This window comes from Octopus sinensis, unplaced genomic scaffold, assembly GCF_006345805.1.
Source record: "Octopus sinensis unplaced genomic scaffold, ASM634580v1 Contig10647, whole genome shotgun sequence".
Taxonomy (NCBI): Eukaryota; Metazoa; Mollusca; class Cephalopoda; order Octopoda; family Octopodidae; genus Octopus; species Octopus sinensis.
Genome location: NW_021832149.1, coordinates 1 through 17,500, shown reverse-complemented (window position 1 = coordinate 17,500; position 17,500 = coordinate 1). Strand labels below are relative to the sequence as shown.

Below are 17,500 nucleotides of genomic sequence, written 5' to 3'. Positions count from 1 at the left end.
TGTGGGTGTTTAATGAGCGAAAACACTTAAAGCTCCACGAGGCTCCAGCTGGGGTGGTGGCGATCCCTGCTGTACTCTTTCGACACAACTTTCTCTCACTCTTTCTTCTGTTGGCCTGCTCGCTTAGCCAGCGGGGTGGCGTCATTTGAAGGCTAAAACAATGCGAAGCGCATTGTGACCAGCGTTGTGTAACAACATCTGATAGCCTGGCCGGTCACGGGATCACGTGATAATATAATATAATATAATGTACTATGATAGCATAAAAGGATTTTTTCTGGTTGGCTGCACCAGTGGAAATTTTAAAGTTTAGTGAAAGTTTTAACATTTGGTGTATTGGTGTGTTTTTCCATGCTGCATCTCAGTGGATATTTCACTTTTTCCAGAATTTTTTTTTTTTAAGTTACAGAGGTTTAAAGTTTGATAAGTTTTTAGCTTGTCAGAAAACAGGATTTAGAAGCTGTCATTTTGTGGCAGAAATGAAATATTTGCTTTAGGCACACCATATAACCCCTCATAACTCTTTTATATTTTGGAATTTTCAGAAAATGTTTGCGAAATTGTATTCTACACACAGGAATTCATGCCGTTATGCAAAAACAAAAAACTTACGGCGTGGTTTACTCTTTTACTCTTTTACTTGTTTCAGTCATTTGACTGCGGCCATGCTAGAGCACCGCCTTTAGTCGAGCAAATCGAGCCCGGGACTTATTCTTTGTAAGCCCAGTACTTATTCTATCGGTCTCTTTTGCCGAACCGCTAAGTAACGGGAACGTAAACACACCAGCATCGGTTGTCAAGCAATGCTAGGGGGACAAACACAGATACACAAACACACACACATATATATATATACGACAGGCTTCTTTCAGTTTCCGTCTACCAAATCCACTCACAAGGCATTGGTCGGCTCGGGGCTATAGCAGAAGACACTTGCCCAAGATGCCACGCAGTGGGACTGAACCCGGAACCATGTGGTTGGTTAGCAAGCTACTTACCACACAGCCACTCCTGCGCCTATGTACATGCACGTGCACACACACACATAAACATATATGTGCATGTACGTACTCATACACGCACACATATCCACACATGCGCACACAAGTATATATATACACAGACAGACAGACAGGACAGACAGACAGACAGATAGATAGATAGATAGATAGATAGATAGATAGATAGATAGATAGATAGATAGATAGATAGATAGGTATGAATATATATATATACTCACATACACATATATATTAATATATGCATGCATCCACATACATCCATACCTTAACAATATCCACCACGCACACATACACACACACACACACACACGCGCGCGCACGCATTCATTCATCCACCATTATACACCTATAGATTTAAAGTTCGCTATCATTTAGTTAGTAAATTTTTTCCATTTATTCATTGTTTTTTGTTTTTAAATTTTAGGCAGAAATATTGTTATCCGTGTCTCGTCAACACAAAGTTGATGTTGATCGCTTAACCGCTATACTCGAATCTATTTGTATTAGTATAACGGAAGAAGAGTTATACGCGGCTATGAAATTCTATTTCCGTTCTCGTAAGAAGAAGACATACGCAGATTTTCTTTTTCATCTTGCAGAAGATGAGAGATCCGAAAAACGAGGTAAGCTATCAACCTTTTCTTAGACACCATCACGTATGTAGTCTATGCGCGCGCGTGTGTGTAGCTATAGCAACCCTTTTGATACCAGCCCGGCTGAAACCGGCTCTGGCTCTGTAGTACAAATGTCTTGTTTTCATAAGTTTTGAATTAAGATCTTCCACCAAACCTTAGTCACAATTTATGTTCCTAACACACTAGCTGAATGATAACTAAGTTATTTTACTAAATTCTGTTATATTAACCCTTTTGATACCAGCCCGGCTGAAACCGGCTCTGGCTCTGTAGTACAAATGTCTTGTTTTCATAAGTTTTGAATTAAAATCTTCCACCAAACCTTAGTCACAATTTATGTTCCTCACTAGCTGAATGTTAACTAAGTTATTTTACTAAATTCTTTGTTATATAACCCTTTTGATACCAGCCCGGCTGAAACCGGCTCTGGCTCTGTAGTACAAATGTCTTGTTTTCATAAGTTTTGAATTAGATCTCCCACCAAAACCTTAGTCACAATGTATGTTCCTAACACTAGCTGAATGTTAACTAAGTTATTTTACTAATTCTTTGTTATATTTAACCCTTTTGATACCGAGGGGATGAAACCGGCTCTGGCTCTGTAGTACAAATGTCTTGTTTTCATAAGTTTTGAATTAAAATCTTCCACCAAACCTTAGTCACAATTTATGTTCCTAACACTAGCTGAATGTTAACTAAGTTATTTTACTAAATTCTTTGTTATATTTAACCCTTTTGATACCAGCCCGGCTGAAACCGGCTCTGGCTCTGTAGTACAAATGTCTTGTTTTCATAAGTTTTGAATTAAAATCTTCCACCAAACCTTAGTCACAATTTATGTTCCTAACACTAGCTGAATGTTAACTAAGTTATTTTACTAAATTCTTTGTTATATTTAACCCTTTTGATACCAGCCCGGCTGAAACCGGCTCTGGCTCTGTAGTACAAATGTCTTGTTTTCATAAGTTTTTGAATTAAGATCTTCCACCAAACCTTAGTCACAATTTATGTTCCTAACACTAGCTGAATGATACTAAGTTTATTTTACTAAATTCTTTGTTATATTAACCCTTTTGATACAGCCCGGCTGAAACCGGCTCTGGCTCTGTAGTACAAATGTCTTGTTTTCATAAGTTTTGATTAAGATCTTCACCAAACCTTAGTCACAATTTAGTTCCTAACACTAGCTGAATGATAACTAAGTTATTTTACTAAATTCTTTGCTATATTTAAATTAATTGAAAGAAACACAGAGCATAGGCGCAGGAGTGGCTGTGGTAAGTAGCTTGCTTACCAACCACATGATTCTGGGTTCAGTCCCACTGCGTGGCATCTTGGGCAAGTGTCTTCTGCTATAGCCCCGGGCCGACCAAGCCTTGCTTGTGAGTGGAATTGGTAGAACGGAAACTGAAAGAAGCCTGTCGTATATATGTATATATATATGCGTGGTGTGTTGTGTTTGTGTGAGTGTGTTTGTCCCCCTAGCATTGCTTGGACAACCGATGCTGGTGTGTTTACGTCCCCGTCACTTAGCGGTTCGGCAAAAGAGACCGATAGAATAAGCTGGGCTTACAAAAGAATAAGTCCCGGGTCGATTTGCTCGACAAAGGCGGTGCTCCAGCATGGCCGCAGTCAAATGACTGAAACAAGTAAAAGAGTAAAAGAGTAAAGAGCATCTCAAAATAAATACAGTAACAAAAGGGTTAATAGGGCCTATCCAGAGTTGCCTCTTTAGGTATTTCCCATTGATAATGGATAAGGAGCAGGATACAATCGATGTCTGGGAATCCTGACAGATAGCGACACTGGGCAAATATTGTGTTTTTAAAGACACTTATTTCACGTTGCTCCAGTTCACTATCTGTAGAAATGAGTTGCGACGTCACAGGTGCCAAGCGTCTGTATCGACCTTGTCTTTCCCTTGGACACACTGGTGGCGTGGAGAGGGGAGGCTGGTATGCATGGGCGACTGCTGGCCTTCCATAAACAACCTTGCCCAGACTTGTGCCTGGGAGGGTAACTTTCTAGGTGAAAACCCATGGTCACTCATGACCGAAGGGGGTCTTTACCCCTTACAATTTTTACCATAAGAGAAAAAGTTTTACCGCGGTAACTGCAGTAAATTTGTCTTTTAGCAGTTGAAATATATCATAAACATTTTAATTAACCTAAACTTTGCTTAATACTTTCGTTACCATATTTCTGTTGAAATGCTCTGTGTTCCTTTCAATTAATTTTAAATATGACAAAGAATTTAGTAAAATAACTTAGTTATCATTCAGCTGGTGTTAAGAACGTAAATTGTGACTAAGGTTTGGTGGAAGATTTTAATTCAGAACTTATGAAAACAAGACATTTGTACTACAGAGACAGAGCTGGTTTCAGCCGGGTTGGTATCAAAAGGGCTAAATATAACAAAGAATTTAGTAAAATAACTTAGTTATCATTCAGCTAGTGTTAGGAACATAAATTGTGACTAAAGTTTGGTGGAAGATTTTAATTCAGAACTTATGAAAACAAGACATTTGTACTACAGAGACAGAGCTGGTTTCAGCCGGGTTGGTATCAAAAGGGTTAACTATAACAAAGAATTTAGTAAAATAACTTAGTTATCATTCAGCTAGTGTTAGGAACATAAATTGTGACTAAGGTTTGGTGGAAGATTTTAATTCAGAACTTATGAAAACAAGACATTTGTACTACAGAGACAGAGCTGGTTTCAGCCGGGTTGGTATCAAAAGGGTTAAATATAACAAAGAATTAGTAAAATACTTAGTTATATTCAGCTAGTGTTAGGAACATAAATTGTGACTAAGGATTGGTGGAAGATTTTAATTCAGAACTTATGAAAACAAGACATTTGTACTACAGAGACAGAGCTGGTTTCAGCCGGGTTGGTATCAAAAGGGTTAATATAACAAAGAATTTAGTAAAATAACTTAGTTATCATTCAGCTAGTGTTAGGAACATAAATTGTGACCTAGGTTTGGTGGAAGATTTTAATTCAGAACTTATGAAAACAAGACATTTGTACTACAGAGACAGAGCTGGTTTCACAGCCGGGTTGGTATCAAAAGGGTTAAATATAACAAAGAATTTAGTAAAATAACTTAGTTATCATTCAGCTAGTGTTAAGGAACATAAATTGTGACTAAGGTTTGGTGGAAGATTTAATTGCAGAACTTATGAAAACAAGACATTTGTACTACAGAGACAGAGCTGGTTTCGCGGTTGGTATCAAAAGGGTTAAATATAACAAGAATTTTTAGTAAAATAACTTAGTTATCATTCAGCTAGTGTTAGGAACATAAATTGTGACTAAGGTTTGGTGGAAGATTTTAATTCGAAACTTAGAAAAACAGACATTTGTACTACAGAGACAGAGCTGGTTTCAGCGCCGGGTTGGTATCAAAAGGGTTAAATATAACCAAGAATTTAGTAAAATAACTTAGTTATCATTCAGCTAGTGTTAAGAACGTAAATTGTGACTAAGTTTGGTGGAAGATTTTAATTCAGAACTTATGAAAACAGACATTTGTACTACAGAGACAGAGCTGGTTTCAGCCGGGTTGGATCAAAAGGTTAAATATAACAAAGAATTTAGTAAAATAACTTAGTTATCATTCAGCTAGTGTTAGGAACATAAATTGTGACTAAGGTTTGGTGGAAGATTTTAATTCAGAACTTATGAAAACAAGACATTTGAACTACAGAGACAGAGCCGGTTTCAGCCAGGTTGGTATCAAAAGGGTTAAACTAAAAACTGCCTGGCACTAATATTCTGTTCTACTCTAGGCAAAAGGCCCGAAATTTTGGGGGAGGGGACCAGTCGATTAGATCGACCCCAGTACGCAACTGTTACTTAATTCATCGACCCGGAAAGCATGAAAGGCAAAGTCGGCCTCGGCGGAATTTGAACTCGGAAGGTAAAGACAGACGAAACACCACAAAGCATTTCGCCCGGCGTGCTAAAAATCTGCGTTAGTTTGCGTGGGAATCGAACCCACACCTCTTATATTTGCGATAAGTGTGCTAACCGATTACATATATGGTGTGTGTGTGTGTGCGCGCGCGTTTGTGTGTGTGTGTGTGTGAGTGCGTGCTTGTATAAATGCATACATATTTACTCAGACATACACGCATACCTACTGGTCCTCCGTCGGTTACGACAACGAGTGTTCCAGTTGATCCGATCAACAGAACAGCCTGCTCATGAAAGCAACGTGCAAGTGGCTGAGCACTCCACAGACACCCGTAACCTTAACCCAGCGTGACACAGAATGTGACCAGGCCGCTCCTTTGAATTACAGGTCCTGCTCATTTTTTCCAGGTGATTTACTGAAGAAATGTCAAGTAAAGTGTATGGCTCAATGACACAACGCGCCGCCGAGAATCGAACTAATGACCTTCCGATCGTGAGCCGAGCACCCCTAACCACTAAGCCATGCGCCTTAGCAATGATGCACAATGACGCAGAAATCCGAAGTTAGCAATTCCACGCCGTTGCTGGCTGTTTTCGTCTGTAGCTTATGCCCTTCTGTGATTTTTAGCGCTATGCATGCATACGAGATGCTTTCTCAAGACTAACACCGCAGTGTTTGGCGTCCTACAGTATATCCACGTAAAGCAAGATATACAAAATACTTTATGTTTGTGTGTGTGTGTGTGTGTGTATGTGTATGTGTGTGTGTGTGTGTGTGTGTGTGTTTGCGTGTGTGCGTACATGTATGTATATATATATAGTTAATCCAAACAAGAAAGCACAAAAAAAAACACAACAACGCGAGGACGTGGAACAAATAAAGTATTATTGGACGCTCAGGAAAGAAGGAAAGAAGGAGGGTTTAACGTTTCGAGCGGAGCTCTTCGTCGGAAACATAGGAGAAGGAAAGATCCAGAGAAGGGAAGACAGAGGGGAAAAAATCGCCAACGGTACACAGTGCAGAGACAGTCTCTGCGGCCCCTTCCATCTGTCCTTCTGCAACGGCACTTGCAGCGGTTTGGCCATGCATGTAGGTGTCCGGTGGGTGAACTGAGCCGTGATGTCCTTCTCTCAACTCCACCTCCCCCACTGGCAGAAACGCGCGGGCGGGCAGCTGAAGACCTGGGTTGCGACGATCAAGGAGGACCTCCCCGTGCTCACGGGTCCACAGGTGGTCGGCCTGCGCCGATGGAACCGTGACTGGCTCGCTATCTCCAGTGAACTGGCGCAGGACCGTCGTGCGTGGGCTGCCATGGTTCGAGATGCCTCGAGGGTGGTAGAAGCCGACTCAACCCGCCCAGGGTGAATGTCGCCACAAGTACAAGTACTTAATATATATATGCTAAGCAAATGAGCAAATGAGGAAACGACTGGACGAATGACTAGCGTCAACATCCCACCCTGCCGTGTGCGGTACTCATTACAATGGGTTTATGTCGCTGAATACTTTATACCGCAGTCCGTGGAGGCGCAATGGCCCAGTGGTTAGGGCAGCGGACTCGCGGTCGGAGGATCGCGGTTTCGATTCCCAGACCGGGCGTTGTGTGTGTTTATTGAGCGAAAACACCTAAAGCTCCACGAGGCTCCGGCAGGGGGTGGGGGTGGCGACCCCTGTTGTACTCTTTCGCCTCAACTTTCTCTCACTCCACTCTTACTTCTTGTTTCTGTTGTACCTGTATTTCAAAGGGCCGGCCTTGTCACTCTCTGTGTCACGCTGAATATCCCTGAGAACTACGTTAAGGGTGCACGTGTCTGTGGAGTGCTCAGCCCACTTACACGTTAATTTCACGAGCAGGCTGTTCCGTTGATTCGGATCAACCGGAGCCCTCATCGTCGTAACCGACGGAGTGCTTCCCATACCGCAGTCCGCAGCCAGAGTGACAACAGCAACCTACCAACGACCTTATCCTATGCGAGTATGTGGGCGTTAGAATAAAGAAAATAGCTGCCGATGTCGCTTCCACAGCATTAACATCACGTGACATGAGCTGACCAACAGAAACCCGACAAACAAACCAACTTGAATTTGTCTCAGATCTCTTACTCTTCCTATGCTGCCTGATGAGATGAGCCCGTCTTACGCGCCGACGAAACTTGACCAAATCTACTAAGCACACCCACACACATACAAGTATATAATGTACTAGCAGTATCGCCCGGCGTTGCTCGGGTTTGTAAGGGAAATAACTATATAAGCATTTTTAGAGAGTTACTTCCCTTATAGATGCCAATTCGGGCTTTCTTAGCCATTTCTGTTTTGGTGTCTTCAAGCCATGAAGTCGTTGTTCTAAAAGAACGCTGGTCTCCTTGACAACGCTTTACGACGTTGATTTCCTTACACTCCCTTCCCCACAGCTTCACGAGGGAGGGAAGAAGGGGGAGAAGCAAACAGGTGCAGGTGTGACCATGGACGCCAACTCCGCCGCCATCGACACACGAAAAATTATGCATTAAAATGGAATAAAAAATGATCTTAAATTATTTTTAAAATCGTAGACTCATCGTAGACGCGTGCTAATACTCAGACGGGCTCGATATGAATCACGACTATAAGCTACCCGAATTTGGTTAAACTGCACCGCAAAATGTGGGAGTAGTTAGGAATCTAAATCGAAGGGGACAGACACTCACACAACTACAGTTTTATATATATACATATAAAGTTAATCCAAACAAGAAAACAAAAAGACAACAACGCGAGGATGTAGGACAAATAAAGTATTATTGGACGCTCAGGAAAGAAGGGAAGAAGGAGGGTTTGACGTTTCGAGCGGAGCTCTTCGTCGGAAACATAGGAGAAAGAAAGATCCCGTGGTGGGAGGACAGAGGGAAAAAATGCAAGTGGTCTTCACGAGGTCACATACTGAAAAGGCGGAAGTGGTAAAAAAGAAGGAGCATGTTTTCAAAAACAGGAGAGCGGAATCAAAGAAGGAATGGTAAACAAAGGTGTGCGAGATGACAAGAGTGTGTGTGTGAGTGTGTGTTGTGTATGTGTATATATATATATATATATATTATATATATATATATAATATATATTAGGAAAAATCCACCTTTTATCAATTCAAAATGAACAATTAAATTATACCATCTAGAATAGAAATTCTAAATTGGATTTTTTCCTTGTAAGTTTGGATTTTATTCCCTCAAATAATAATTATATATATATATATAAATAGATAAATAAATAAATAAATATATATATATATATATATATATATATATATAAATTAACAATTGAGGATAAAATCTTTAAAGATTTTATCCTCAATTGTTAATTATATTTTTCACACCGGAATAGTTCAATACTGATTTTTATTCCGACTAGACAATTGTTACCAAAATGCATTGCGACTAAGCCCGCCATTTTCATAGATATGTAAAGATAACATTCGTACATGCTACGACGAATTCTACGTTGGCTATCGAGCTTGTAATGTTATGTTTTCTCTCATATTTCTTGAGTTTGTTGCACTGATGAACATGAAATGCATATTCTGCATTAAATACGAAATCACATGTGATATGTAACTGAATTCTTTTTTAAAATGATGTGTTTTGAAGTTTTGCATTCGGTAAAATTTTGTTTATTTTTAGTATTTTGACCGCATTGGTCCCTCTTAGCGTGTTGGTATCTACGAATAGTAGTACCCTCAATATAATATAATATATATATATATATATATATATATATATATATATAATATATATATATATATATATATATATAATATATATATATATACATATATATTATGTATGTATGTAGTATGATTCAAATGTACAGAACATAAAAGACAGAGACAGGTGAAGGAACAACAAGCAGGTGTATTAGTTTGACGCTCAGGAAAATCGAAAAGTCTTTGACGTTTCGAGCCGACGCTCTTGGACAGAAAGGGATGAGAGACAAAGAATGAAAAGAAAAGAAAAAACAGAGAGAGAAAAGGATGTGTCGGGATTATATATATTCCCACATTATGTAGGCATATGTGTGCTTATGTATATATGTGTCTACATGTTTATATTTGTATATTGTTTACTTATTCTAGCCCTAAAAGGCAAGTTCAACACTAGAGAGAGCATCTTCTATACGGCCATTGTCTTTTTGCACCTTGAGAACTTCAAATCAACTTTCATGATAGACAATGCACAAACTATCTTCACCCAGATACCACGTGTCGTGAAAAAGATTCTTTCGAAAACCTGTGACTCACCTGAAGCTATTGTAGAATGTTACATATTGCTCCTCAAAGCCTCTTGCTCACCGTATATATGGCCAGTTCCAAAATGGAACATCGATTTTTCTATAGTTGAAGAAAATCTCAGAATGAAACTAGGTTTCGACCCACCACTGATGTTGCCCCCTACTTATAAGAAAGGCCACAGACCGGTAAGTCAGTTTTTTTTTTATACTTGTTTCAGTCATTGTTCTACAAACATGCTTGGGCACCGCCTTGAAATGGTTTTGTAAAGCACACCACCCCAGGGCTTGCTTCCGAACCGCATGCTCTAGCATGGCCGCAGTCAAATGACTGAAACAAATAAAAAATATACATGCATAGGCGCAGGATTAGCTGTGTGGTAAGTAGCTTGCTAACCAACCACATGGTTGCGGGTTCAGTCACACTGCACGGCACAGCTTGGGCAAGTGTCTTTTCCTATAGCCTCGGGCCAACCAAAGCCTTGCGAGTGGATTTGGTAGACGGAAACTAAAAGAAGACAGTCGTATATATATATGTGGTGTGTGTGTATGTGTGTTTGTGTGTGTGTGTGTGTGTGTGTGTGTGTGTGTGTGTGTGTGTGTGCAGATTTGTATGTTTTGCTTTATGTATGTATTCTCATGCATACAGTTGCATGTCTAGACATGCTCATATATATTTAAATGATAAACTTCTGGAAAGTTTTACAGATTTGTACAGTTCCAGTGATGGACTGGGTCTCTAGTCTTTGAATCAGCTTTCTCCTTTCTGGTTTTGAGAAGCCTAATTTCTCAAGATTGGTATTTAGGCAGTATGTTACATATCCCAAGGCGCTAATAATTACAGGTATGAACCTGAACTTGTAATCTGGGTAGAGTAATTGCAGATTTCTCAATAGTCCAGCATAGGTATTCTCTTTGTCACTGATCTTCAACTTTATGTTAATATTATGTAAATTTCCTCAACTGTGCACAGTTTCTATTCTCTATCCCAAATCATTATATCAGGTCTGCTGTACTTACATTTTATTGAGGTCTTCACTGGGACATTCCACCAGTATTCCTTTTTATTACGAGAGGCTATGGCTTCTACAATACTCTTTACTCTTTTACTCTGTTACATGTTTCATTCATTTGACTGCGGCCATGCTGGAGCACCGCCTTTATAGTCGAGCAAATCGACCCCGGGACTTATTCTTTGTAAGCCCAGTACTTATTCTATCGGTCTCTTTTGCCGAACCGCTAAATGACGAGGACGTAAACACACCAGCATCGGTTGTCAAGCAATGCTAGGAGGACAAACACAGACACAAACATATACACACCATATATAATATATATATATATACATATATACGACAGGCTTCTTTCAATTTCCGTCTAACCAAATCCACTCACAAGGCATTGGTCGGACCCTGGGCTATAGCAGAAGACACTTGCCCAAGATGCCACGCAGTGGGACTGACCCGGAACCATGTGGTTGGTTAGCAAGCTACTTACCACACAGCCACTCCTGCGCCTATACTGTTGTTTTCTTCTTATTTCTTTGTCCTGGATGTTATTCTTCCGATGGATTTCATTATAGGGTGTCCTAGCTACAGCATCATGTCTCATCGGTAGATAATTCTGTGATGACATTTTCGGACAACAGCTTATGGTGTGCGTGATACCTTCGGTTTTAACCCCACAAAGTCTGCATCGGTTGTCACGTTTTACTGATTGTCCTGCATCTCTATCCCTTTTTTGCATCAGGTACTTGGAGGATATCTCCTGTTCCTGGATTGCAAAAGACATACCCTTCAAAGTGGGAGGTAATAATCTGGCTATTAGTCTATGATAGACTGCTTTGATGATCAATATTACTATCTCTCGGTGCTTTCTACTGACTTATCCATGCATAGTCTTCTGCTCATAAAGGCTGATCCTTTCATCTGATGATACGTTACGGTACGGTCGTGCGGCTTCTTTGGGCATGTATTCTAGGTTATCAGACAAAGAGTGTTGCTCAAGGAGCTGCCTTCCAAGTCTTATGATGTTATCAGCCTCATGTATGCAAATTTGGTCAAGGGAAGCACTTCGACACTTGGTGGTTAAAAGATGTTTCCGAATGGATATGATGCGACATTCAAAGGCATTTTGCCGCATTGTCTTCCTTTTAGTTAGAGGCGGTCTACGTCGCTGTTTATGTGGAAATTATGTGTGATGGTTAGTATTTTTCAGGTTTTCAAATCAATGGCTCGGTTCTCCTGAAGCGTCCAATGAAGCAGCCCAAATGTTAATATATATTTAATGTGTGTGTGTGTGTAAAGGAACTACCTTTGACAAATCAATTGAGGAGACACATCCGCACCTTATGATGAACCGCAATTGTTTGTACAGCAACTCACCTGTAAGGTACCGGTGCACGGTGAGTTGCAACGATCGTAGTGAATATATACATACATACATACGTACGTACATACATATATATATACTACTTATATATATATATATATATTATATATATATATATGTATATATATATATATATCACGTGATCACGTGACCGACCACACCATCAGATGCTGTTACACATCGCTGGTCACAATGCGTTTGAATGACGCCAACCTCGCGAGCAGGCCAACAGAAAGAAAGAGTGGTGAAAGAGTACAGCAGGGATCACCACCCCCTGCCGGAGCCTCGTGGAGTTTTTAAGGTGTTTTCGCTCAATAAACACTCACAATGCCCGGTCTGGGAATCGAAACCGCGATCCTGCGACCGCGAGTCCGCTGCCTAACCACTGGCCATTGCGCCTCTACATATATATATATATATATATTATATATATATATATATATATATATATATATATAATATATTATATATATATATATATATATACATATATATACATATATATTATATATATAGATATATATATATATATATATATATATACATATATATACATATATATATATACATATATATATATATTATATATATATATATATATATATATATATTATATATATAATCCCAGCATGGCCACAGCTCATTAGCTGAAACTGGAAAAATCAAAATCATATATATATATATATATATATATATAATTAGAAAAAAACACCTTTTATCAATTCAAAATGAACAAGTTAAATTACACCATCTAGAAAATTACATATAATAGAAATATTAAAATTAAATAACAACAAAATATCAATGATTAAGTAAATTACAAAGAAAATAATAATAATAACGTATATAATTATATACGTTTTTATATAATTATTTTTTTTTGTAGTTTACTTATCATTGGTATTTTATTGTTATTTTAATATTTCTATTATATGTAATTTTCTAGATGGTGTAATTTAATTGTTGATTTTGAATTGATAAAAGGTGTGTTTTTTCTAATTTTATATATATACGAGGGACGTTCAATAAGTAATGCCTCTGACCCACTTGCAGTTGTTTGATCTAGCTGAAATTTTGCATGTGCAATTATTTATATCTCTATAGAGTAAGTGGCAAATTACAGCTCTGAATTAATTGTGGTTTCTGATTTACAGGTGTTTGAACCGAGTCAAGTGTGAAATGGAGCCTGTTGAGTGTCGAGCAGTGATCCGGTTTTTGTATTTGAAAGGACGCACACCACGGGAGACTTTTGATGAAATGAAAGTAACTTATGGTGATGATGCCCCATCATATGACCTTGTAAAACGCTGGCATCGTGAAGTCAAACATGGTCGGAACTTTGTGGAAACAGCTCCCAGATCTGGTCGCCCCCTTCTGCCATTGACGAGGCATCTGTCCGTCAAGTTGAGGCTGCCATTTTGGAAGATCGACGCATAATTATTCGCCAAATAGCCCATGAGGTCAAGATTAGTACCGGGTCTGTGGAAACTATCATTCATGACCATTTGCATATGCAAAAGGTGTCTGCCAGATGGATTCCCAGGTTGCTCACGCCTTTCCAGAAGCAAGAACGCGTCGAGTGCTCGAGGGGGAATTTGGAGATGTGCCAAGAAGATGAGTCAATTTTTTCAAAAGACTGATTACACAGGATGAAACCTGGGTCCATCACGATGATCCAGAGACCAAAGCCAGTGAATGCAGTGGAAGCACCGTGACTCACCCCTCCAAAGAAGGCAAGGTTGCATCCCTCCGCTGGCAAGGTCATGCTCACAGTCTTCTGGGACCAGGACGGAGTAGTGATGACAGATTTCCTGGCAAAGGGTACCACAATTGCAGGAGCCTATTATGCTTCACTTTTGAGGAAATTAAGAGAAGTTAACAAAATCAAGAGGCGGGGCAAGATCAGCAAAGGCATCCTCCTCCTGCAGGACAACGCTCCGGTCCACAACTCGCTTGTCGCCAGATCAGAAGCACAGGCGTGCGGCTATGAATTCCTTCTCCATGCCCCTACTCTCTTGACCTTGCACCCTCGGATTTTCACCTCTTCCCAGCCATGAAGTTGTTTTTGAAAGGAAAGCGTTTCCCAGATGATGCAGCCTTGATTTCTGAAGTCACGTTGAGGTTGGAGGACCAAGCTGGGTTCTTCTACAGAGCCGCATCAAACGATGGAAGAAATGCGTAACTCTGGGTGGTTCCTAAGTAGAAAAAGACTAATAACTGTGCCAAGTTTCGTTGCTCTACTGCTATAAGAAGTGGGTCAGGGGCATTACTTATTGAACGCCCCTCGTATATTATATTGTGTGAAATTTGATTTAGTATTTCTAAATTGAATTTTTTTCCCTGTAAGTTTGGATTTATATTCCCTCAAATAATAATTATATTATATATATATATATATATATATATATTGTGTGTGTGTGTGTGTGTGTGTGTTGTGTGTGTATGTATGTATGTATGTATGTATGTATGTATGTATGTATGTATGTATGTATACAACCTCTTTTTTCCCAATCATTCGTCATGTTGTACGACTGAACAAGTTTTTTTTCCATTCTCTCTCTATTTATTTCTTCTTATTCCTTTCTGTCGAAGAGCGTAGGTCCGAAACGTAAATGACTTCAATTTTCCTGAGAGTCAAACTAGTAGACTTGCTTGATGTTCCTATACCTATCTTTGCCTTTGTTTTTCTATAAATTTGAACTATATATATATATATATATATATATAATATATATATATATATACAAATTGAGATAGGGGTTGTAAATGCAACCCTCCATGGGATAACATATATCCAATGATGATAACGACAACGATAATGATGCTAACTTTAATGACACTTTAGAAATTATTGTGAAGTAATATAATGTACTACTGACTATGTATATTTGCATCTAGGTACTAATATGTGTATGTTTACTATCACAATATTAAGTTGAAAAACTGAAACATTGAATGTGGAACATATATATGTTTACTAATTTATATTATTTATTTACATCATTATGTATATGTATATTTTTATGTATAGAAGTGTGAGTATATGCACTCATATGTATATGTAAATGTTGTATTATGGGTATGTACCCACACCCATATGGGTATATATGTAGACTGATTTATATCACATAATCTCCGAAGAGGCCTTATGATATTTTTGTAAATGTCTCATTTATATCTATATATTGACCTACCATAAATGGCTAATATAAGTAAAATGAGACATACTTATCTACATGGCCGAAACAGCTGTAAGATGTAGTCTATATTTATATTTATGTGTACTTATATTTACTTTCTCTTATACATATTCTACTTATTGTATAACATTACTCTTTTATGTACACTCTTTAATGTACACTGTTTTGCCCTACATTATTATGTTATTATGTTTAACCTTATAGTTTCTTCTGTGGTGGTTTAATAAAGTATGTGATTGAGTATTATCTGGTAATTGATATTTGATTTCGATGTATTTCTCCATTTTCTTATATTGTATGTTATATATATATATATATATATATATATATATATTCTTTAGGTACCCACTACGAGGAAGGCGAGGAGGAGAAGAGGAGACCAATCATCATCAGTTTATAGCTGGAACCATGAAAGAGATATCAGTGAGTAGTAGCTTTAACTAAATAAAGCCAATTTTGAAGCAGGGGAGAAGCTGGAAACTTTCACTAGGGTCATCAAAAAGTATAGATTACACCCACTAATCTTTATATATAAAAGTGAAGTTGTGTGTCTGTCTCCTACGATTTAGATTCCTAACTACTCCCACATTTTTTGGTGCAGTGTAAGCAAAAGCGGGTATCTTATAGTCGTGATTCATATCAAGCCCTTCTGGGTATTAGCGCGCGTCTACGATGAGTCAACGGTTAAAAAAAAAAATTACCATCAAATTTTCCCATTTTTAATGCATTTTTGGCATATATAAGGGAAGTAACTCTCTAAAAATGTATTATTAAATCTCAGAACGTAAAAAGCTACAATAACACCTCCCCTTTGTGGTTAGCCATATTAAGATGGCTATTATACTTTACATCTCTAAAAATGCTTATATAGTTATTTCCCTTACAAACCCGAGCAACGCCGGGCGATACTGCTAGTTAATTATAATTATTATGATGTTCTGGGCCCGCTGTATATTCGCTTTTTGTCATTGCACTGCAGCCATGCTGGGGTACCGCCTTGAGGAATCTTTAGTCGAATAAATTGACCCTCATGCCTATGTTGTTTTAAGACTGGTGCTTGTTCCATCGGCATCTCTTGCTGAACATCTAAGTCACGAGGACATAAAACACCAACACCGGTTGTCAAGCGGTGGTGGAGAACAAACACAAACGCAAACAATACACACGCACACACACACGCACGCACACATATATACGACGGGCTTCTCCCAGTTTCCGTCTACCAAATACACTCACAAGGCTTTGGTCGGTCCAAAGCTATAGTAGAAAACGCTTGCCCAAGGTGCCACGCAGTGGGACTGAACCCGGAACCATGTGGCTGGTAAACAAGCTACTTACCACACAGCCACATCTTACACAGACAAACGCACACGCACACACACACACACACACATGCATACTCTTTTACTCATTTTACTTGTTTCAGTCATTTGACTGCGGCCATGCTGGAGCACCACCTTTAGTCGAACACATCGACCCCGGACCATGTGGTTGGTTAGCAAGCTACTTACCACACACAGCCACTCCAACATGAATATATATATATATATTATATATATATATTATATATGTATATATATATATATTATATATATATATATATATAATTATATATATATATATATATATATATATATCTACATTATACGACAGGCTTCTTTCAGTTTCCGTCTACCAAATCCACTCACAAGGCACTGGTCGGCCCGGGGGCTATAGCAGAAGAAACTTGCCCCCAAGGTGCCACGCAGTGGGACTGAACCCGGAACCATGTGGTTGGTAAGCAAGCTACTTACCACACAGCCACTCCTGCGCCTCCTACACACATTCAGCAGTTTATTTCGACGCTTGTTTCAATTGTATATCATTATTTATTCCCATCAGGCAACAAAATACCTTGGTTCCCTCCCGAGGAATCCATGTATGGCACCGCCAGGGACGACACAACATCAACAAAGACACTGATTATTATGAAAAGGTAAATATGCAATGACATCTCTCTCTACCCCTCTTACTCTTTCTTTCTATCTTTCTATCTTCCTTCTTCCTTCTTCTTCCTTCTTTCCTTTCTT

The 17,500-nt window shown here is 38.9% G+C and overlaps 1 protein-coding gene across 1 annotated transcript in view; it reads left to right on the top strand.

Moving 5' to 3' along the window:
• LOC118761208 overlaps window positions 1-17,420 on the top strand; it is a 31,328-nt gene extending 13,908 nt beyond the window's left edge. The window contains exons 4-7 of the mRNA XM_036498947.1: window positions 1,447-1,645; window positions 9,689-10,029; window positions 15,773-15,854; window positions 17,313-17,420. Of these exons, the coding sequence (XP_036354840.1) occupies window positions 1,447-1,645; window positions 9,689-10,029; window positions 15,773-15,854; window positions 17,313-17,410 (720 nt within the window). The 3' untranslated portion in view covers window positions 17,411-17,420. The remainder of the gene's footprint in view (window positions 1-1,446; window positions 1,646-9,688; window positions 10,030-15,772; window positions 15,855-17,312) is intronic.
• Window positions 17,421-17,500: the final 80 nt, after the last annotated feature.